The 23,093-nt window shown below is 41.4% G+C and overlaps 1 protein-coding gene across 24 annotated transcripts in view; it reads right to left on the bottom strand.

Moving 5' to 3' along the window:
- Positions 1 to 20,335, bottom strand: part of CNTRL (centriolin) — an 89,049-nt gene extending 68,714 nt beyond the window's left edge. For 18 of the 24 annotated variants that reach the window (XR_015168782.1, XR_015168785.1, XR_015168783.1 and 15 more), the window contains exons 1-6: positions 20,218 to 20,335; positions 13,581 to 13,828; positions 12,379 to 12,509; positions 6,033 to 6,163; positions 4,512 to 4,653; positions 2,424 to 2,610 (exon numbers count right to left, since the gene is read on the bottom strand). Coding sequence is in view for 17 of the 24 variants with exons in the window: in XM_086413994.1 (XP_086270120.1) it covers positions 2,424 to 2,610; positions 4,512 to 4,653; positions 6,033 to 6,163; positions 12,379 to 12,509; positions 13,581 to 13,797 (808 nt within the window). In the remaining 7 variants the exon portion in view is untranslated. Of the gene's footprint in view, positions 1 to 2,423; positions 2,611 to 4,511; positions 4,654 to 6,032; positions 6,164 to 12,378; positions 12,510 to 13,580; positions 13,829 to 19,927; positions 20,055 to 20,217 lie in introns of those variants that run through there. The other 6 variants (XM_086413997.1, XM_086414008.1, XM_086414017.1 and 3 more) reach the window with 4 other exon arrangements.
- Positions 20,336 to 23,093: the final 2,758 nt, after the last annotated feature.

Below are 23,093 nucleotides of genomic sequence, written 5' to 3'. Positions count from 1 at the left end.
TTTTCATGATTTGGTCCCAAATCCCCTCTCCAGTCCCGTTTTCAAGCACACATTTCTGAAATGATTCCACTTCTTCAGTTTTCTGATGCCTGTTCTCATCTACACCTTCTGCCTGGAAGTGTCTTCCTCCATCTCCTACTGGCCTGTTTTGCATCTTCCAGGTTTGGTTTTTTAAAATAAAACACTATGAGAAGCCAGCCCCGACTCTACCCTCCCCAGAGAAGATGCTTCTCAGGAATGCTATGATGCCACCCTGCACCTCTGCCGTGGCCCTCGTCACAGGAGGAGTTGGTGTCTGCCTTGCCCACTATAGTTTTATGAAAGCAGAAACTGCATCTATCTGTGTTACCACTGGATCCCGAGAGCTCAGCATCACTAAAAGCTCCTAATTAACATTCAGAGTTGAGAATGAATCGTAAGTACTTTAAACACTTCCCCCAACATGACTTCCCTTTGCATCATTTATGTTTTTTAATGATTCCAAAACATCACCTTCTGGGAAACAAATGTTGAGTTAGGGGGATCCCAAACTAATGAAAGTTTACCACATTTCTCAAGTGTTGGACCAAACCACATGAAACTGCTGTTTTTTATCAATAAACAAGGACTAATGTCAGTTTCAAATGGTTGAACATATAGGTTCATAGCCTGTAACTATTACATAACTATTGTGTTAGGCTATTTCATACCTCCTCTTCCCTTCAAAACTCCCATACTTCTATTTTCTTTTTTCAGTTGATGATCTCATACTTTAGACAGACCCCACCAGAAGAAACTCCTCATTTTCTTACCACCAAAGCAACAAAACTAACACCTACACACATCTTCTCTTCCTTCTGATGGAGGAAGTGTCCCACTGCACTTATCAAGAGACAGTCTTTATGCTTCTTCTCTGGTCTCATCTCCTTGGCCTCCCAAGGACCAAAGAAACTAAGCCACGATCTCTCTCCACTTCGCTCTCGAATGTTCTGTGTCTTTGATTACCAGCTCTGATGCTTCTGACAATTTCCTGGTGTGGAAGTGATTGGCGAAAATTTTTTTAACTTTTTAAAACTCATTTATTAGGTACTAGGGGAGAGAAACTGTGGGAGGAAATTTCAAATCTTTATCCAAATGTCTTCCTCCCAATTCATTCTTCAATCTATAATCTAGCATTTGTTCCAACCACTACTTAACTGCTTTTGTTGAGCTCATCATTATGTTGCCAGTCTAAAGCCCTTCTCTGCGCTCATCTTTCTTCTTCTCGTCTCAGTGACATTCAACATAGTTGACCACTTCCTCTTCTGAAAACTTCAGACTTTTGCAACCCACTACTTCCTGGTTTTGTCCTCCCTTGATGGCCTCTCTTTCTGTTTTCTAAGCTGGCTCCCCTTTTTGCTCTCCCCAACGGCTGCCCTGCCCGAGAGAGCTAGTTGATTCAGATGGAATTAAGTATCATTTTTATGCTGACGACTCCCAAATTTACATCTCTAGGACAGATCTCTTTGAACCCCAGACACACATTTCTGATTCTCTTCTTGACTGCCTCACAGATATTCAAACTCAGAGTTCTAAGTTCTCCCTTTTTCAAAACAATATTACCAGCAAACTACTTACTTAAGCCAGAAGCCTGAGGATTATCTAATCCATTAGAAAGTGTTGCTGACTCCACTTCCAAAGTGGATCTGTCTGTTCCACATCTATCATCTAAATACAGGCCACCAACATTCCTAAGCCAATAGCCTTCCAACATGCCCCTTTATCACCATTTTGCCCTGCTTTAAGTCATTCTCCATCCTGCATCAGAAATAATCTTAACATATAACACCTGCTTAAATGCTGTCAGTACTTTCTGCAGTGCCTGGAACACACCCAAAGCCCAAGCCCTGTGTCATCTCGCCCCTACCTCTCCAAACTTTAACAGCCCAGGCCCCGTGTCATCTCGCCCCCATCTCTCCAAACTTCAACTTGCTCAATCCTCCTGTCAGATTGATCTTCTTTCTGTCTCTTAACTCACCAGCATCTTCCCAACGGCAAAGTACAAGCTTTTCCCTCTCCCTCATCCTCTCCCGCCTTTGCCTTCAGCTTATATGTCATTTCCTCAGACAGCCATTCCTTTACACCACTTTCCATAAAAGGGGTTCAGCTCTGTTACTTTATCTGGGTTTAGTTGTCTTTTGTCTGTCTTCTCCACTGAAACAGAAGCTGCCTGAAGGCCAGTGCCTTACATCTTGCTAGCCCTATCTTTAGTGCCACATACAGAGCCTGGCTCACAGCACACGCCTGATGAGTATTCGCTGAGTTCACTGATCTGTGGTGCCATTTTCTATGCAAATTTTAATAGCATTATAAAGTTAATAACAAATATATCTTTTCTGGATCATTTCTGAAAATAAATTCCTCTCCCATCCAAATTTAGTTTTTTAAAAAATATGTCACTTTACCTAAACTGAATCTCTCAAAAGCTTCTTGCCTGTCCTGAGTGGTTACTGGCCGACCTTCCAAACTTTCCAGTGATCGGAGGTGAAAAATGGTGAACTGAAGGTAATGAGGAAGGGTCACAACTGGATTTTCAGCTAGGATCAGAGAAGTCAAATCTTGAAGTGGTTTCAACTTGCTTACATCTTGGAGCTAAAATGATATTAATAATATTATTGGCATAATTGAATTTAAACATCATAAACATACATAAGGAAAGTAATAAGTCAAGGAAATTGCTATTATCATGACAAGGAACCTATTCATAACACCCATTATCCAATGGTAGTTTGAAGGGAGAACAGAAAGGAATATTTGAGGATCTAGAATGTATCAAGAGCAATATTTGGCATTTTCCACATGCCATGTCATCTGTGACTCCTCACAGAAACCTATGACATAGCATCTGAATTTTATAGATCATGAAACTGAGGTTCAAAGAGTTTAGGTGACTTGCTCAAAGCTCAAAGAGTATATGTGAATGAAATAGGATTTGAATTCAAGACTGGGTAACTCTAATCCTATTATCTTCTCATTACACTGAATGAACAAATCAAAAACATAAATGGCTATAAAAAAGAAGTTTTGTAAATCTTCAGATAACTGTTATAGTTGATTTAAAAGAAATAAGGGTACATAGAAACATTCACAGTTCTGAAGTGAGGTTTTACATTTATCCAGAGAGGGATTTTAAAAGGTTGAGAATACTACTACTAATAGCCCATGCAGACAAATCTCCCTGAACGGAGGCTCTCGTTGAAGCCAATTCAAACACGAACAGACGAGAGAGTGGACAAAACTAGACATAATAATAGATAAGCATTTATTGAATGAGCTTCCTGATAGCTAACAGTACTATCTAGGGATCAACTACTTTAGGAACATGTGTGGCCATGTTAGATGAATTCCTGGCTACCTCCTCCCATCACCCGCTAAACTGCGAGATCTCCACGGTGACGCCGTGTAACGTGGCATGGAGCTCGGGTCTGAGTCTTTTGGGCTGCCACGGTGAAATGGCAGAGTCACCTTATCAGACCTTCATAAAGATGAAACAGGAAAGCAGAGACACTGCACAGCCTTAAACAAAAGTTACTTATTACTACTACCTTATGCCGGTAAAAGTGTAAAATACTAAATAACTCTAAGGCTATATTCCTTAAAGTTTTTATTTTCACATTTTATCATTCCATCTGAGCCCTATACCACTTCCATAAAGAAGGCAGGGGAGAAACTATTTTTTTCCAATTTAAACAGTGAGTTTTAGACAGATGAAAATTTATCCAAAGATCACAGAAGGCAAATCTAGACCCATACTAGAAGTCACCTCTTTTATTTTCTGTTCTAAGGCTTAAGTTCTTTAAATTACAGGAGTATTGTTTCCATTTTAATACAGATTTAAATAAATTAATGCTTTCACTTTGCAATGTTTATTGAATATCTAACTATAAATGTTACAAGAAAATTATAAAATATACTCATATATTTTATGACAGAGAAAAATACATGTCACCATCAGCTTATATGAACCATGATAAAGTTGCTTTACTACAAAAAGCTAGTGATTAACAATTCCTGTAACACTTAATACTATAATCAAGGTTAATTCAGATTAACTCATAAATTTAAAAAAAAAAAGAACTCTGCTCCAGGCATTCAGTGACATGGATTCTGGCACAAGCTGAAAGACTTTGGGTTAACTTGAGAGTTAACCTCTCCAAGACTTTACTTAAAAATGGGAATTAAAAAATGGTGCCTAATTCACAGAATTATAAAAATAACCCTTGCACTGTCTCTGTAAGAAAAGTACTCAGAGGCTCAAATGAAATGAAAGATGGGAAAATGCTATGGGATCAACTCTCAGTTACCATGTAATCATGCAAAACCAGGTCTGTGTATATTTAATTACCATAGAGAATACTAAGTTATATCTGCATTTGATGTTTGGTCAAGGACATCAGAAGAAGTCCCATTAAAAAAAAAACACTTAGATTTTAATCTTTTTACCTCAACAAGTCCAAAAAATGTAAATATTCTTGCTACTTTGAACAACTTACTGATGATATCTTGTTGGCTTTCAGATTGAGGACTCGCAAACATTTTAACTTCTTCCCTAACCACGCTGGAATATGCTCAATTTCATTTCCTGCAAGGTTCAGCTTTTGTAGATTGTGCAGATTTTCTATGCCTTCAATTTTGCTAGAAACCAAAGGGTAAAATCAAACTTAGTAAGTACAATGATAGTGTCCCTTCATTGTATTTTAAAAATAAACAGGCTTGGTTTTATGTGGAGTTGCTTTTCATAACTATAATTTACAAATGAGAATTTTAAAATACTGGCTAAAAACAAATTTAGCAGAACAGCTCCAGTAAACTCTTCATTACTGTCCGTGCCCAGGAATCCCAACTATCTTACCTATTGGACTTTAGTGTCCCACAACACAGAAAAGAAGAGGCTGCCTGGGAAAGTCTCCCCAAACACTGTGAAGACTGCCAGTGGACAGCAAGGGGAGAGCCAGGAAGCTCAGCAGCACACCCTGCTACGCAGCCTTCTACAGGCTTCCACAGCCCTGCACTCGAGAAGAGGTCCTCAACTACGACCTTAAGTCACCACCAAAGATCAGCTATGCCAGCCATGAGATACGGCTGCCATTGTGAGAGGGTGGAACCCCAGAATGTACTGTATTTATGAATAAAGATGTTTTAGTCAATATTTAAGAAAACATTTATCACCTGCATTGGTGAATTTTCATTGATGAAATATTTTCCTGAGTTGATTGCAATTTAATTCGTTTGTCAATTCTCTATACTGGGCAAACTTACTTACAGTTTTATTTTGTTGAAAATATTTTCATCAGGATCAATTTTTTTTTATACAAACTTGACATTAAGGATTTAATCCATTAATCATATTTTCCCACCATTTCATTTTTTCCATATTAGAGCTTCTGCTACAGTTAGGCTGTTTTGTTCTTTGGCCATTATATATACCAAGTCTTACGTGGAGGGAAAATATACAGACGTAAAGATTTTCAACACTTGATAATTCTATCATTTTGCCTAAAACGAGTTTTCTATGTGTACTTTTAGCCTCTGTCAGTTTTATTATGTTTATTTCTCAGAGTAATATATATTATGAAGTAGAAACAAGACTGAAGGCATATTTACTACAGAAATGAGCAAAGAACATCAGGATAAAATGCACAGGCTCAAAACAGGTCAAAATATCTTTAGGATCAAAATGACAGGGTTAAAACACTCTGCTTCATGCCAACTTTCTTAATGAATAAGGCAGTTCATCACAGACTGCAGCTGGGAAAACTTCCTGTCAAAAATGGAACAAAGATAAAATTTGGTAATCAAAAAGTGTAGCTCCTTCTTTGGTAATACTAGGTATTATTCTGTACTTTAGAAATGCCAAAACATGACAATTATCCTACGTGAAGGGCTAGACTACAAGTGAGTAACCAAAGTGCTGGCTCTTCCAAAGGCTTCTTGCAGTAACACGGGCAGTGTGGACCCACCTCATTACCAAAGACGACGACCGTGCAGTGCCACCCGGAGGAGGCTTTACTCACCAGATTTTGTTATATGATAGGTTGAGTTCACGTAACTTTAACAGCTTGTCCACCTTCTCAATCTTCCCTATTAGATTATGGCTGAGATTCAGTATTTCAAGCTTAGTACATTTTTCCAAATTTTCGATATACTAATTGGAAACAAATGAATAAATGCTTTATACAACAGATGCCTTGACATAAGCTCGACATATAAGCATATGCATCAGGGGCTGTTCTGATCAGTCACCGGAGATTAAGCCGTTACTGCTCCCCTGGACAGTATCCTAGTGTGGCTCTCTTTGGTCAGGAGGGGCCACTCTCCCCAACCTGCCAAACTTTTCTTGCCCTACAGGAGATGACACTTCCTCCATACTAAGAAACTGAAGACTGTTCAGCGAGAAATTTCTCCATCAGTCCTTTCCTCCTTCTCCACTTTTCTATGCCTCTCCCTCTCTCCCTTCCTTTCTTCAAAGTTCAGCTAAGGTACTCATGCTCTGCCATAATGTTCCCCATCTCCTCTCCTTGTGTTCTTGGATCCTCAACCTTTCTCTCTCCTGGGTCTTCCCTCAAGTTTAGAAACAGTCACTATTTGGAACTTCCCTGATGGTCCAGCGGTTAGGACTCCGAGCTGCCAATGCAATGGGCATGGGTTTGATCCCTGGTTGGGGAACTAAGATCCCACATGCCACGTGTGGTATGGCCAAAAGATTAAAAAAAAAATAAAAACAGTCACGATTCAACAGATATTCACTACACACTTGCTACATGCCAGATGTGGCACCAGGCAATGGCAACATACCAGTGCACCAGTTTCCCTGCCACTGGAATCTACGTTCAACACACTCAGTTCAGTTCAGTCGCTCAGTGTGTCCAACTCTTCGCAACCCCATGGACCACAGCACGCCAGGCTTCCCTGTCCATCACCAACTCCCGGAGCTTGCTCAAACTCACGTCCATCAAGTGGGTGATGCCATCCAGCCATCTCATCCTCTGTTGTCACCTTCTCCTCCTGCCCTCAATCTTTCTCAGAATCATGGTCTTTTCAGATGAATCAGTTCTTCACATCAGGTGGCCAAAGTATTGGAGTTTCAGCTTTAGCATCAGTCCTTCCAATGAATATTCAGTGTTGATCTCTTTAGAATGGACTGGCTGGATTTCCTTGCAGTCCAAGGAACTCTCAAGAGTCTTCTTCAACACCACAGTTCAAAAGCATCAATTCTTCAGCGCTCAGCTTTCTTTATAGTCCAACTCTCACAACCATACATGACTACTGGAAAAACCATAGCCTTAACTAGACGGGGCTTTGTCGGCAAGGTGATATCTCTGCTTTTTAATATGCTGTCTAGGTTGATCATAGCTTTTCTTCCAAGGAGCAAGCGTCTTTTAATTTCATGACTCCAGTCACCATCTGCAGTGATTCTGGAACCCAGGAAATTAAAGTTTGTCACTGTTTTCATTGTTTCCATTGGAAACAAGCTCAGTCTCCTTTATATGATACAAATCACCTCACACAACACCTGTTTCCTACTCAGCTTTCACGTTACCACCCTTATTTGCCACTCAGTTCAGTTCAGTCGCTCAGTTGTGTCCAACTCTTTGTAACCCCATGAATCGCAGCACGCCAGGCCTCCCTGTCCATCACCAACTCCCAGAGTTCACCCAAACTCACGTCCATCGAGTCCGTGATGCCATCCAGCCATCTCATCCTCTGTCGTCCCCTTCTCCTCCTGCCCCCAATCCCTCCCAGCATCAGAGTATTTTCCAGTCAGTCAACTCTTTGCATGAGGTGGCCAAAATACTGGAGTTTCAGCTTTAGCATCAGTCCTTCCAAAGAAATCCCAGGGCTGATCTCCTTCAGAATGGACTGGTTGGATCTCCCTGCAGTCCAAGGGACTCTCAAGAATCTTCTCCAACACCACAGTTCAAAAGCATCAATTCTTCGGTGCTCAGCTTTCTTCACAGTCCGACTCTCACATCCATACATGACCACAGGAAAAACCATAGCCTTGGCTACATGGACCTTTGTTGGCAAAGTAATGTCTTTGCTTTTCAATATGCTATCTAGGTTGGTCATAACTTTTCTTCCAAGGAGTAAGCATCTTGTAATTTCATGGCTGCAGTCACCATCTGCAGTGATTTTGGAGCCCCAAAAAATAAAGTCTGACACTGTTTCCACTGTTTCCCCATCTATTTCCCATGAAGTGATGGGACCGGATGCCATGATCTTCGATTTCTGAATGTTGAGCTTTAAGCCAACTTTTTCACTCTCCTCTTTCACCTTCATCAAGAGGCTTTTTAGTTCCTCTTCACTTTCTGCCATAAGGCGGGTGTCATCTGCATATCTGAGGTTATTGATATTTCTCCTGGCAATCTTGATTCCAGCTTGTGCTTCTTCCAGCCCAGCATTTCTCATAATGCACTCTGCATATAAGTTAAATAAACAGGGTGACAATACACAGCCTTGACGTACTCCTTTTCCTATTTGGAATCAGTCTGTTGTTCCATGTCCAGTTCTAACTGTTGCTTCCTGACCTGCATACAAATTTCTCAAGAGGCAGGTCAGGTGGTCTGGTATTCCCATCTCTTTCAGAATTTTCCACAGTTTATTGTGATCCACATAGTCAAAGGCTTTGGCATAGTCAATAAAGCAGAAATAGATGCTTTTCTGGAACTCTCTTGCTTTTTCCATGATCCAGCGGATGTTGGCAATTTGGTCTCTGGTTCCTCTGCCTTTTCTAAAACCAGCTTGAGCAACTGGAAGTTCACGGTTCATGTATTGCTGAAGCCTGGCTTGGAGAATTTTGAGCATTACTTTACTAGTGTGTGAGATGAGTGCAATTGTGCGGTAGTTTGAGCATTCTTTGGCATTGCCTCTCTTTGGAATTGGAATGAAAACTGACCTTTTGCAGTCCTGTGGCCACTGCTGAGTTTTCCAAATTTGCTGGCATATTGAGTGAAGCACTTTCACAGCATCATCTTCCAGGATTTGAAATAGCTCAACTGGAATTCCATCACCTCCACTAGCTTTGTTCATAGTGATGCTTTCTAAGGCCCACTTGACTTCACATTCCAGGACGTCTGGCTCTAGGTGAGTGATCACACCATTGTGATTATCTTGGTCGTGAAGATCTTTTTTGTACAGTTCTTCTGTGCATCCTTGCCACCTCTTGTTAATATCTTCTGCTTCTGTTAGGTCCATACCATTTCTGTCCTTTATCGAGCCCACCTTTGCATGAAAAGTTCCCTTGGTATCTCTAATTTTCTTGAAGAGATCTCTAGCCTTTCCCATTCTGTTGTTTTCCTCTTATTTCTTTGCATTGATCGCTGAGGAAGGCTTTCTTATCTCTCCTTGCCATTCTTTGGAATTCTATATTCAGATGCTTATATCTTTCCTTTTCTCCTTTGCTTTTCGCTTCTCTTCTTTCACAGCTATTTGTAAGGCCTCCCCAGAGAGCCATTTTGCTTTTTTGCATTTCTTTTCCATGGGGATGGTCTTGATTCCTGTCTCCTGTACAATATCACGAACCTCCGTCCATAGTTCATCAGGCACTCTATCAGATCTAGTCCCTTAAATCTATTTCTCACTTCCACTGTATAATAAGGAATTTGATTTAGGTCATACCTGAATGGTCTAGTGGTTTTCCCTACTTTCTTCAATTTCAGTCTGAATTTGGCAATAAGGAGTTCATGATCTGAGCCACAGTCAGCTCCTGGTCTTATTTTTGTTGACTGTATAGAGCTCCTCCGTCTTTGGCTGCAAAGAATATAATCAATCTGATTTCTGTGTCGACCATCTGGTGATGTCCATGTGTAGAGTCTTCTCTTAAGACAGAGAATACCAGGCAGAAAAAAAAACAAACAGCAAAGACCCTAAAAGAATGAAGCTGGTGGGCTTCAAGAATGGAGAAGGCTTTTTACACTGCCAAATCAAACAACTTCTTCCAAGTTTTCATGCTGTTAGATGTTGCTCTGACATTTTACAGCACATCTGTTTCTCCTGAAGTTCTTCCTCCTCTGGTCTCCATCCATCACACTCTTGGATCTTCTATTCCAACAGCGCGTTCAGACTTTTTCACTGGGTCTGTCTCTCCCAGACCCACTCACTTCCTTTGACTCCTCCTCAATATTTCTCCTCTTAATTCTAGGCATTTTCCACACTAAGTTCCCAAAATCAGAATAGGCATTTTTCACACTAAGTTCCCAAAATCAGAAACTAAGCTTATTCACTTCTATATTTATTCCTACAGCCTAATGTAATACCTGGCGTATATAGAAACCACACAGTACGGATTTACTAACTTGATATTTTATTTTTACAATCTTTAAACTCCAGGATGTCTCCTTTTTTCCTATTTAATTACATAAAACATAAATATATTCTAATTAAAATTTAAAACAAAACATAAAAAGCTCTCTTCATCAGGTCTCCAGTTCAGCTTCCCCACCAAAAAATCTCACTGCTCAAAGGTAACCCTTGTTAACAGACCGATGTATATACACACACACCTTTCTATTCATTAAAAAAGTATTTTCAGACCTTACTAAAAATACTTCAGAATTTGTTTTTTCCATTAAATATACTGGATCATTCCCCACATTAATACGTAAGAGTTCTGGGAGTTTGTTTCTGTTCTTGTTTTCCAAGACACTTGAAAGGATTTCATGGTGTGCGTGCATGCTAAGTCACTTCAGTTGTATCCAACTCTTTATGACCCTATGGACTGTAGCCCACCAGGCTCCTCTGTCCATGGGATTCTCCAGGCAAGAATACTGGAGTGGGCTGCCATGCCCTCCTTCAGGGGATCTTCCTGACCAGGGATTAAACCTATGTCTCCTGCAACTCCTGCACTGCAGATGGATTCTTAACCACTGAGCCACCAGAGAAGGCCATTTCATGGTATACTGCACTATAATTTTTAAGCAATTCCCTACTGACAGACAACTGGTTATTTTCAATTTTTCTATTTTAAATAATGCCTAATAAACATTACTTTTCAGATACTTTTGGATACATGTGTAAATATTAACAGACATCAAGAAATAGAACTGCTATGTTGGTGAGTATAAACTCAGTAAGTATAAACTTAATTGCTGGATCAAATAAGTACATTTGAAATTTTGATAAATACTATCAAACTGTTTTCCTAAAATCCTGTACCCATCTATACATCCACTAAGACCAAATGAGAAGATCCATTTCTCACATCTTTCTGAATGCTGAAATAATCTTTTTAATTCTTATCTATTAGACATACAAGATGAGAAATGGCATCAAACCATTGTTCTATTTCTCATCTCTTTGACATTAATGAAACTGAATATACTTTCATGTTAACAGCCATTTATAACACTTTTGTGAACAGACTTATCCTCTGCACATTTACCATTTGGTGTCTCTTTCTATTGAATCACAGGTGCTCTTTATATTATGCGGATACTGTTACACATGCTGAAGACACTACCTGCCAGCTTGTTGTTTTTCTTTAACTTTTTAAAAGATAATAATTCGTTAAACACCACTTTTTAATCTTTATGTAAGCTAAATCTGTCAGTATTTTTCTTTGTGGTACTAGGGTTAGTGTTCGATTAGAGGGCCTTCCCAACTCTAAGATTAAAAATACATTCTTTCCTAATACTCTGATAGCGCTTTTGTTGGTTGATTTTTGTTTTGTTTTCATTACGATTGTCAATCTCCTGGAATTAATTTTTGTGACTGGAGGCATCTAAGTTTATATTTTTTCCAACCAAAAATATTAAGTTGTAAATAATAAAAATAATAATAATAAACAAAAATAATAAAATAATAATAAAATAAACAATAAGAAATTATTTTTATTAAAAAATAAAAATTAAATTCCAGTGTACTCATGGTGTATAGTTTATGAATAGAATAAAGTAGTAAACAGTTTGGAGCAGGGATCAGTAATCTTTTTCTGCAAAAGGCCAGGTAGTAAATATTTTTTGGCTTTGTGAGGCATATATAGTTTCTTTGACAATCACTTACTTCTGATATTGTAACACAAAAACAGCCACAGGCAATATGGAAATAAATGAGTGTAGCTGTGCTCCAATAAAGCTTTATTAACAAAAACAAGCAGTAGGCCTAACCTGGCATTTAGACTGTAGTTTGCTGACGCTTTCTAGAGAGAATCACTAACATGTAGAATAACAGGAGGTTATGAATTTGAAGAAGTCACACTTCACACTTCTGATGGAGAACTGTCACTAGAAACAGTAAAAGATCTGCAACAAATCCAGCGACATTAGGATGAAATAGTACTGTAAATCCCAGATATATTTATTTTTTCATTTTAAAGCACAAAAATTAAAATAATGTCTGTATTCAGAAATGTTGGTAACCTACCTTAAATTTCTTGCCACCATCTTTGGAAAGTGAAAGGTTCAGAGATTTTACCAAGGCCAAATTTTCCTGTTTAGTAAGTTTTTTAACAAGGGCTTCTGTAATATATCGAACTCCTGCATGTGAATCAGCTTCTGAAGTTATGCAAACAGATCATTATCAAAAGAGGAAGACATGAATACTTTGAGAAACAAACTGTCTTAATGTTAAACAACAACAACAAAAATTTAGACCATGCAATTGTAAAAACAGCTGGCTAGTTCTAATTGGAATATTTAATATTTTACTTTATGTAGCATTTCATAATGATGACAATAAGTTATACTTCATAAATATTAACTGTGTGTAAGCTTTGTATTAAATGCTTTACATTAAAAAATGCAATTTGTACAACAAACCTTTGGGATAGAAATTACTATTCTCCTTTATAAAAAAAATTAGAAAAATAATTTGTTCAACTCTTACAGCTAAAAATGTGCAAATCTAGGACTTGAACCTAGCAGATGAATCTAAAATTTATACTTTTAAGTATGGGCAGCACTGAGGTTTTTAGCAGTATTTTAATGTTAGTTTTTAAAACTAACAACTTAGCAGCAGCAGCAGCAGTATTCATCAATAGAATTTGATGACCATGATTTCATGACATAGCAAAGAAATCACAAAAAAGTTTTCTTTGTATTTAATCACAGTAAGTAAATTTCTTAAGAAAAGAACCAATTTTTGAAAACAGATTCCTAGACTGACAGAATGCTTTTAAGAAAAACATAAAAACCTTGGTGAACATTCATATGTGTCCCTGATGTGAGAATCAGTCCATTCACAGATTGGTAGCTTGCCGATAAGCAGCCTGGAACAGCCCAGGGGTGGACAACATGTTTATACTGAATTAAGGCACTCCATTCTGAAGTGAGCAGATATGCCTTCCCCTCAACCAAGGACGATGGTAAACTGGCACATGAACTTTAAAGCACTCTCCTGCCACAGGAGATAAAGCTTCCTCTTTCCGGAAACCCTTCTCCTAACCCTTCGCCCTCAACCGGAAGCCTCCATCCTCCACTGTCCTTAGACAATTTCTGTCAAAAACAATGGGTCAAGTTACTAGTAGGATGGATACATGTTATAGTTGGACCAAAAATGTAAGTTCAATATTTTCCATCTGTACTTAGAAGAGTATTTGGTGAAATTTGTAGATTAAAAAGCATTACCTTTCTGGTCATGGTGGTCCAAAAGCATAGTGTTTTCACCCATAATCTCGACTTGCTCATACCACTGTCTTCCAGAATGAAAAGGCAGAGTCTCAGATCCGTTTAAAGGTGAAAGTGACCTAGATCTCATATTGGACGTAAGAGATGATGGACTAGGAGAGTGAGATGATGATGGCATCTTTGTTTTGGAAATTTTTTGCTGAGGACCTTTCTTCATTGCAAGAATAAAGCCAGGTATCCATCAAAACCTGTAAGAGTTTCCAGTATATTTAACAATGTTAATTTTTAGAGCTATCAAAACTATTAGTCTATTTCTAAAATTTTCAAGCCTACAAAATTTTAAATTCAGAAGTTATAGATGCTAGAACCCACACTACTCCAAGCTGATGGAAGCAGACATCATTTCAGACACTGCTGATTACCTTACCAGAGGGAAGAGAGACCTCCAGAAGGTCTTGTACTGACATGTACTCCAGCCAGAAGCCTCATCTGTCACTTTGGTTCTCAGTTTATGGGACCAAACTAGTCACAGTGCCTCTTCTACTTACAAAGAGTTCTAGAGTGCATAAAGCTGGAAATACTTGACAACCAGCAGCATTTCACGCTGATCAGTGCTCTCTCGTTCCTGCAACAGTTTCTTCCTCTGGCTTCTGGGACACCACACTCTCCTCCCGTCTCCCTGGCCACTCCTCAGCCTCCTTTCCTGGCCAAGGCGCATCCATTCACTCTTTAAATGTCAGAGCTCCTCAGGTCTCCTCTGATCTCTCTCTAAACTTAATTGAGACAACCTAATGTACACCCATGATTCCCAATGCCACCTTTTTACTGATGTTTATATTTTCAATCCAACTCTTCTGAGTCCAGACACCTATTCTCAACTGTCTACCTGACATCTCATTGGCATCCTGAATCAACATGTCCAGATTGAACGTATCATTTCCCTCATCCCGCCCTCATTTTCTTCCCATCCTGTTCCTCCCCCAGCGTTCCCTTACTAGTGGACAATGCTCTTGGGAATAAGCCAGAAACTGGGAGTCACTTCCTTCTTCCCAAAACCAATCAGTCACCAAGTTTTGTCAATTCTACTTCCTAAGTATCCCTCAAATTAGTCCCCTTCTTTCCATCTCCCCTCTCGTCTACTCTAATTCACACACTCATCAGACGACTGTAACAGCTTCTAGCTGATTTGTCTATAAGCTCCCTTCCCTTCCTCTTCGACCACTACATTGCGGCCAGAGTGACCTATTTAAAAGGTTCATCTATGGGTCTGTAATAAATGAAATATTTATCATGATCTATGCGAGCCCGCGGGATGTGGCCCTGTCTCTCTAGCCTCACATCTGTCACTACTTTCCCAGACTCTGTGGGCTGGAGCCGCACCGCCCTCTATATCTAATTTCTGGTGCAAATGCTTGCCTTTGGTCTTTCTTTTTTTTAATCTTTTCAGGAGTTCTCACTATATAGTCTGCATATTAACTTTAGTCAAATAAATCATTTGTAAAAGTTTTCTCCCACCCTGTGGTTTCCTTTCTACTAATTGATACTGTCTTAAAAAATAAAACTGTTTATTTTAGTGTGCTGGGTCTTCCGCGGCTGCCTGGGCTTTTCTCAAGAAGTGCGGGGACTTCTTCTTGTGGCGGCTTCTCTTGTTGCGAAGCATGGGCTCTAGGGTGCGCTGGCTTCACTCACCGGGGCTCCTCTGCTCTAGAGCACAGGCTCAGTAGTTGTGGCACACGGGCTTAGCTGCTCTGTGGCATGTGGGATCTTCCTGGCCTAGGGATCAGACCCGTGTCTCCTGCACTGGCAGGCGATTCTTTACCTCTGAGCCACCAGGGAGGTCCCTGAGATATTGTCATTTGATACTCATTTAAAATTTTTAAAGAAATCCAACTGGTCTATTTTTCCTTTTGCCGCCTGTGCCTTTGATTTCATATCCAAGAAATCACTGCCAAATCCAGTGGTATTAGGTAAAAGTCCAAACTCAGATAGAACGCTAGCTGGAGTAATGATGAGAATCAGTTCTTCTCTCAAATTAACTTGTAAGTCAAATCACACAATTAACCTAGTAGAATTTAAGTTCCATGAAAGTAGCGATATTATTCACTGATGTATTCCAGGCCAAGAACAGAGCTTAGAAGATGGCAGATAATTACTATTTATAGAATGCATTATTCATAAAGAACCTAGAAACAATAAAATGCTATTCAATACTTCAACAAAAGGCTATCTTCATGAGCAGTATCAGTCCTCAATACCAAGAGTCCTAACTTACAAGTCAGGTTTATGCAAAAAAGATTTTCATGATATACAACTGCTCTTATAAGCACACTGCAAAAATTATAAATCTGCCAAACTTTTAGACCAAAAAATGTTATAAGATGTATAGGTCTCGAACAAGCTGCATTAACAATGCTTCTACTTTGCTCAGTATCCATAATCTCCCATACCCTCACTACTGAAAATGCAGTGTGTGTATGTGTAGATGTTAGTCACCCAGTTGGGTCCAACTCTTTGTAATCCCATGGACTGCAGCCCACCAGACTCCTCTGTCCATGGGATTCTCCAGGCAAGAATACCAGAGTGGGTAGCCATTCCCTCGTCCAGAGGGTCTTCCCGACTCAGGGGTTGAACCTGGGTCTCCTGCACTGCAGGCAGACTCTCTACCAAGCCACCAGGGAAGCCCTAAAGTGTGGAGACAAAACACAAACTATTTTTAGAAAAGTAATCTGCAACCCAAAGTTTTTGGATAGCTCAAATCCTAATGCCAGGGACTTTCCCAGCTGTCCAGTGGTTAAGTTTCCATGCTTCCAATTCAGGGGCTGTGGGTTCGATCCCTGGTCAGGGAACTAAGCCCCACAGGCTGTGTGAGGCATGGCCAAAAGAAATAATAAAATAAAAACAGGAAGGAAGGAAAATAAATAAAAATAAATGGTAGCTTTTTAAAACATTTTAATTTTTTTGAAGGAAAAACAGAAAATTTAATACAACAAAAGCACCACTGAACTCACGATCTAGCGTCTTGGAGACTAGTTTGAAGGTAGCAAAAACCTGCTAAATTTTTTTAAAAAGTGATTATTGTTTCACAGGTATATAGTACAACAAGGACAACTGCCTTGTTCTACAATCTAGATCACTTTAAACTGCAAATCTATGTCTTTACTTTCTCTTTAGTTTTTTTCATGTCAAATCATCCACAAAGGTCAGAAAAGCTTCCCTCAATTCACACAACTGCTATTGATGTCTTAACCACAAAGCTTTAGGACCTAATTTCACAAGTGTGGCAAACAATTTCTATCTTAACATTCTGCCAAGGCAAAAAGTCTCTTTGTAATACGCCTCATTCTGTGTTAGATTGTACTGGTGCTCTCTTTCTAAATAATGATATACTCAAGCTTGAAAGAGCTAAGAGGCATGTGCTTTAATAACACAATTTTATTCATTCCTGAGTTAAATACAATTTTCATAAGGGCAAAGGACTTAAAAAATAAAAGAGGAGTGGTACAGGGCCCAGTTCCCACTTCTGTATGTCCTTCTCTATCTCATAGCATGACAGAAAATGATAAGATTAGAATGACAGCATGCTACATGCTCCAGAGATATGCTTTATACACATTTTTAGTTTCTTGGTTTAAAAATGCATGTACATCCTACATTTTTATGCAACACAATTATTTTATACCCTGCACTTTAGTCTTATCTCTAACTTCTTAAAATATTGAACCATCCCGAATTCCTCTCACAACATCCTAATGACCAAGACTCTTTGGGCCTCACTAGAATATCATGAGATCTCTCTTGATTAGAAAAACTCTGCCCTACTCAATAATAGAGTTAAATAAATATATTAGAATGGATTCCAGAAATCAAAATCAACTCCTTCCTTTAATGAATTGTAACCTGAAAGATTAAAGGATGGCTTTGAAGTCACAGTGCATTCCCAGACCTCCTCCCTGGGTCGCCATAGCCCCTGTAAAGCCTGGACATACGATCTCACAGAAGAGCTAACTCAGTAATATGGGCTTAAGGATTTACTGTACTTGAGGAAGGACACCTGGCAGCAGTAAAACCTTGAACCACGAGTTTAAGAGAGAGCGAGCGATGCTGCTTGACCAAGGCTGCGGTCTGCAATTACATAAACAACAGAAAGACCGAGCAATAGAAAAGAGAAGACAGAGACGAGAGGCAGGGCTGGTGTGTGTGAAGGGGAAGGATAAACTGAAATCAAAACAAGTCCAGAGCTGGAGATACATTTTGCAAACCCGGAAGGTAAGTCTGCAGAATAAAAGAAAGCCACTGGAATGATGTGATAATCAAAGTCATATGATTGAGCATCCTGTCCTCAGATTCAGAAACTGGCCTTGATCTAACAATCCCCTCCACCACAGCTTAGTAGAGTCTACACCTTCACCTCTATCCAGCCTTTCTAAGATTCCATCATCTCTTATCTTTTCCAAATTAGGCTGCTGCTGCTGCTAAGTCACTTCAGTGGTGTCCGACTCTGTGCGACCCCAAAGACAGCAGCCTGCCAGGCTCCCCCGTCCCTGGGATTCTCCAGGCAAGAACACTGGAGTGGGTTGCCATTTCCTTCTCCAATGCATGAGAGTGAAAAGTGAAAGTGAAGTTGCTCAGTCATGTCCAACTCTGCAACCCCATGGACTGCAGCCTACCAGGCTCCTCCATCCATGGGATTTTCCAGGCAAGAGTACTGGAGCGGCATACCATTGCCTTCTCCATCCAAATGAAGCAGATCTCTATAATTCCCAAACCTTCCATCTCTCTTCCCAGCTACTCCAATAAGCAAATATCCATCCCCATTTCTTGACCTCCATATCCCTCTCCATGGCACCCCTTAGCCCTTTAATCACATCTCAGTACTTTCCCTATAATTCGACTTCATCCCATACCCTCTGACACATTTAAACACTCTTATTCTCCAACTAGTCCTTTCAAATACCCTGACTCCTATTTCTCACCAAGGGCAACTCTCCCATCCTGTGCTCGTCAACCTTTGCCTCCCACCCTTCATCCCATTCTGACTGCCAAGTTCTCCCACAAAGTCTCTTCCCTAACACTGTACTAGTCTTCTCCATTTCTCTACAATTCTCTTCAGTGCCCTGCCTCCACATTTCTGTATTCATCCCGATTTCCCAAACTGCTCATCACAGCAAATATTCTGACATCCTAATTCATTCAAATACTCTGGCTTCTAATTATCCCCTCTTCAAACAAAACACTCCAGTCTCCACCCATTCCACTTCATCTCAACCCAACTGGCTATCTACGTGCCTCTCTCTTCTAACACCCTGACATCTGTGTCCCTCCGTATCCTATTAACATCCGGAGCTCTCCTCTCACATCTCTCTCCATGCTACTCAAGTATGGGAGAAAAAAAGCTTCCCAAACCTTTTCATTAGTTTATTTTTTTTCAGTCATTCAATTTTATTCCACAACTTTAAGGCACCAAGAACTGTGAGGCTCTAAGAATACAGGGCTGGGAAGGCAGGACTTCCACACTCAAAACACACAAGAGGATCAGGTCTCTGCCCCAAATAGCATCCTTCCCAACACCTTACAAGTAGAATCAAATGATTATTTGTGAAACAACTTGATTATTGCTTGTTTCTCCTTCTTGAGTTTAGGCTACAATACAGTAGAGGCTGTATGATTTGGTGCACAATAAATATTTGTTGAATGAGTGAAGAAAGGCCTGTGCTAAGCACTCTAAAGACATTACCAAACAAATTCTTGCAGATAATGTATATTATGATAATTATTAACCTCATTTATAAGTGACAATGTATCCTTAAGAACTAAGAGCTTGGGTTCTACAATTAAGTCTGAGTTCAAAGGTTAATTTTCCACTTTCTGTGTGACATAGACAAATTATTTAACTTCTCTGATCCAGTTTCATCACTTTTAAGATGGGAATGATAACCTCGTTCAAGTTATTTTAAATTCTAAATCAGTTAATGGGGAGGACTCAAGGATGTAGAACCGAATCTGGCACACAAGGTACACTCAAAAGCAGTCAGCGAGCATTTTCACAAACGAGAAAACATTAGCAAGCCCAAATCTCACAGACGGTCAGTAGCACAGTAGCAGAATCAAGACGTGAAGCCAAGCTTTGACTTGAAAATGCACCTGTCCCTTAACCGTTATACGACAAAGTATTTGCTCTTCCCCTTCTTTTTCTTCCCCATATCCCAACTCTCTTTTTTCCTCCATGTACTGTGTTCCGGTCGATTTCAGGACGCCCGTCAGGGTACCCACACCATCCTGTATCCCAGCCATTCCCCGCAGACACCTGGCACACCTCCACCCCGCTCCGCTCGGCAGCGGGACCCTACCTTTCACTCGCCGAACCCCCGCGTCCACACCTCCCCACACTCCGGCCCTTCATCCCAAAGCCCCCACCTCGTGACCTCCTCACTTCTAATCCAAACCTCCCTCCATCCTCCTCCCCCGCCCCACGCCGGTTCCGGGCCCTCCCTCCTTCCCATCCAATCCCAACTCCCAGGCACACGCCCCCGCCCCGAATCCGTCCCTTGCTGGGTCCAGGCCTTCCCGCCTTCGCCGCTGGTCCCCTCCCGCTCCGCCTGGAGGCCGGAGTACGGCCTAGACCAGGCCTGGCACTCACCACGAAAGAGCGAGGCCGAGCAAGCCCGCCGGACGAGGCCGGGCGGAGAGGTGCCGGCAGTTCCCTTCAGGCGCCCAGCGGCGCAGCAGCCATTTTGTTGTGTTGTGCCGGTTGCCGTGGGGCCGTGCGCGCCGCGTGGGCGGAGCCTGCAGCGGTCACGCCCCTCCCCGGAGCTTGGGGGCGGGACCAGGCTTCCCGCCTCTTTGTCGGCCAGGGCCGCGGGCGCGCAAAGGCGCGTGGGAGCCCGCGGGAGCCCGCGCGAGGCGAGATTTCCCGCTGCCAGCGGCGAGAGGCCCTGCTCTTTTCTGTGAGGCGAAGCGGCCGACTCCTCATGCTCAGGCCTTGACACACTCCGCGGGGGCTGGGCCTGAGGACGACCTGAGAGACCCATGTAGCTGTCACCAAGCCCCCGCATTTCCATTGCTGGCCGTCTGGCTTTGAACTAGTGTGCCTCGCACGCTCCTCCTTCGCACGGCCCGTTTCTGAGGCGAATTCTCTTCTTCAGGGGCCAGACAGGTCAGACGTAGATGAACCTCTGAGGGAACGCAGTTTAGGCTTCACATGCACCCGAGGTTACGGGAATGAGAGCAGCCTGGGAGTCCTGGCTGAGAATAGTCCTCAGGTTGTGACAGGAAAGCCAAAGCAGCTGAAGAAACTTCGGCTGTGGCCTGCCTGAAAGGGCTGCATTTCACCACATATTTTTAACACATAGTTTAAGAGAATTTAGCACTTACTGTGCTGAATACTAGGGAAATACAGTAAATTCTTTTTAAAAACATGGTCTCTAAGGACACCGGTCCTCCATTCCAGCTTCCCATTTTCCAGCTGGTACCCTGGACAGTATTAGGCAAAGGTCATTAGGCAAATGACCTTTGCCTAATGACGCCTCATCCTTCCTTAAGTCTTCTAAGAACCAAAGAACTTAGTCAAGGGAGTATGGGAGTGGGGAAAAATCTGCTTGGCAAAGGGAGCAACTTGTGCAAACCCCAGGAGGAATGGGGAGAAGGAGCTTGACAATGAGCTGATGTTAAATAAATCAGGATGGCAGCCAAAAATCTGGAGTGCAGAAGCTAAAGCAAGAAGAGAGGCCTTATTATGAACCATCTTGCTGCTGCTCTGCTGCTAAGTCACTTCAGTCGTGTCCGACTCTGTGCGACCCCAAGATGGCTTCCCACTAGGCTCCCCCGTCCCTGGGATTCTCCGGGCAAGAATACTGGAGTGGGTTGCCATTTCCTTCTCCAATGCATGAAACTGAAGAGTGAAAGTGAAGTCGCTCAGCCGTGTCCGACTCTTCGAAACCCCCTGTACTGCAGCCTACCAGGCTCCTCGGCCCATGGGATTTTCAAGGCAAGAGTACTGGAGTGGGTTGCCCTTGAACCATCTTAAGCACTTGTAATTTTTCTCAGAGGCAGAGATGGATTCAGGAATCAGAAGTTCAGGTAGTTTTCAACAGGGGGCGCCTTTCACGTTCACATTTAAGTGAATGCTTCTCTCTCCCCAACTAGTATTTAAGCAACACAGGAGACCCTTTGCGGCGAAGGCAATGTCACCCCACTCCAGTACTGTAGCCTGGAAAATCCCATGGACGGAGGAGCCTGGTGGGCTGCAGTCCATGGGGTCGCTAAGAGTCGGACACGACTGAGCGACTTCTCTTTCACTTTGCACTTTCATGCATTGGAGAAGGAAATGGCAACCCACTCCAGTGTTCTTGCCTGGAGAATCCAAGGGCCGGGGGAGCCTAGTGGGCTGCAGTCTATGGGGTCGCACAGAGTTGGACACGACTGAAGCGACTTAGCAGCAGCACGAGACCCTTTGAGCTCTAGAAAAGTCAAAATTCATGAAAAGCCCCACATTTTAAATTGAAAGGACGATCTATCCTTTCTTAAAAAAAATTCTAAGCTCAGATGATATTTATTAGTTTGGAATGTGTACATTGCTGACTTTCAGTTCTATTATTTTTTGTTGTTTTGTTCTGACACTTGGTTGTTGTTTTTTTTCCTTCTCTTTTCCCACAGAGAATTAGATTTATTGTGTCACCTCACTGCTATATCCCTTAAAGTCTGTAATGATATTCAGGTAGGATCCATTATCAAAACATGGTATGCTGGTATAGTTCATTATCAATCTAGTAAGTAGCTGTCGAAAATATACACAAAATCCAGAGACTGGTCACTCAGTCAATTCAGTTGCTCAGTCATGTCTGACTCTTTGTGACCCCTTGGACTGTAGCACACCATGCCTCCCTGTCCATCACCAACTCCCAGAGTTTACTCAAACTCATGTCCATTGAGTCAGTGATGCCATCCAACCATCTCATTCTCTGTTGTCCCCTTCTCCTCCTGCCTTCAGTCTTTCCCAGCATCAGGGTCTTTTCAAATGAGTCAGTTCTTTGCATCAGGTGGCCAAAATATTGGAGTTTCAGCTTCAACATCAGTCCTTCCAATGAACACCCAGGACTGATCTCCTTTAGGATGGACTGGTTGGATCTCCTTGCAGTCCAAGGGACTGTCAAGAGTCTTCTCCAACACCACAGTTCAAAACTATCAATTCTTCAGCACTCAGCTTTCTTTATAGTCCAACTCTCACATTCGTACATGACTACTGGAAAAACCATAGCCTTGACTAGACGGACCTTTGCTGGCAAAGTAATATCTCTGCTTTTTAATATGCTGTCTAGGTTGGTCATCATCTTTCCTTCCAAGGAGCAAGCGTCTTTTAATTTCATGGCTGCAATCACCATCACTAGATCATTCAAGTATGACCTAAATCAAATCCCAGAGTGACAAATAGATTCAAGGGATTGGATCTGATAAACAGAGTGCCTAAAGAACTATGGGTGGAGGTTCATGACATTGTACAGGAGGCGGTAATCAAGA

Source organism: Bos grunniens, chromosome 8 (assembly GCF_055505025.1).
Source record: "Bos grunniens cultivar Pamir isolate PY7600 chromosome 8, Bosgru_T2T1.0, whole genome shotgun sequence".
NCBI lineage: Eukaryota > Metazoa > Chordata > Mammalia > Artiodactyla > Bovidae > Bos > Bos grunniens.
The sequence above is the reverse complement of the archived record's forward strand: the minus strand, read 5'-3'. Positions and strand labels throughout refer to the sequence as shown.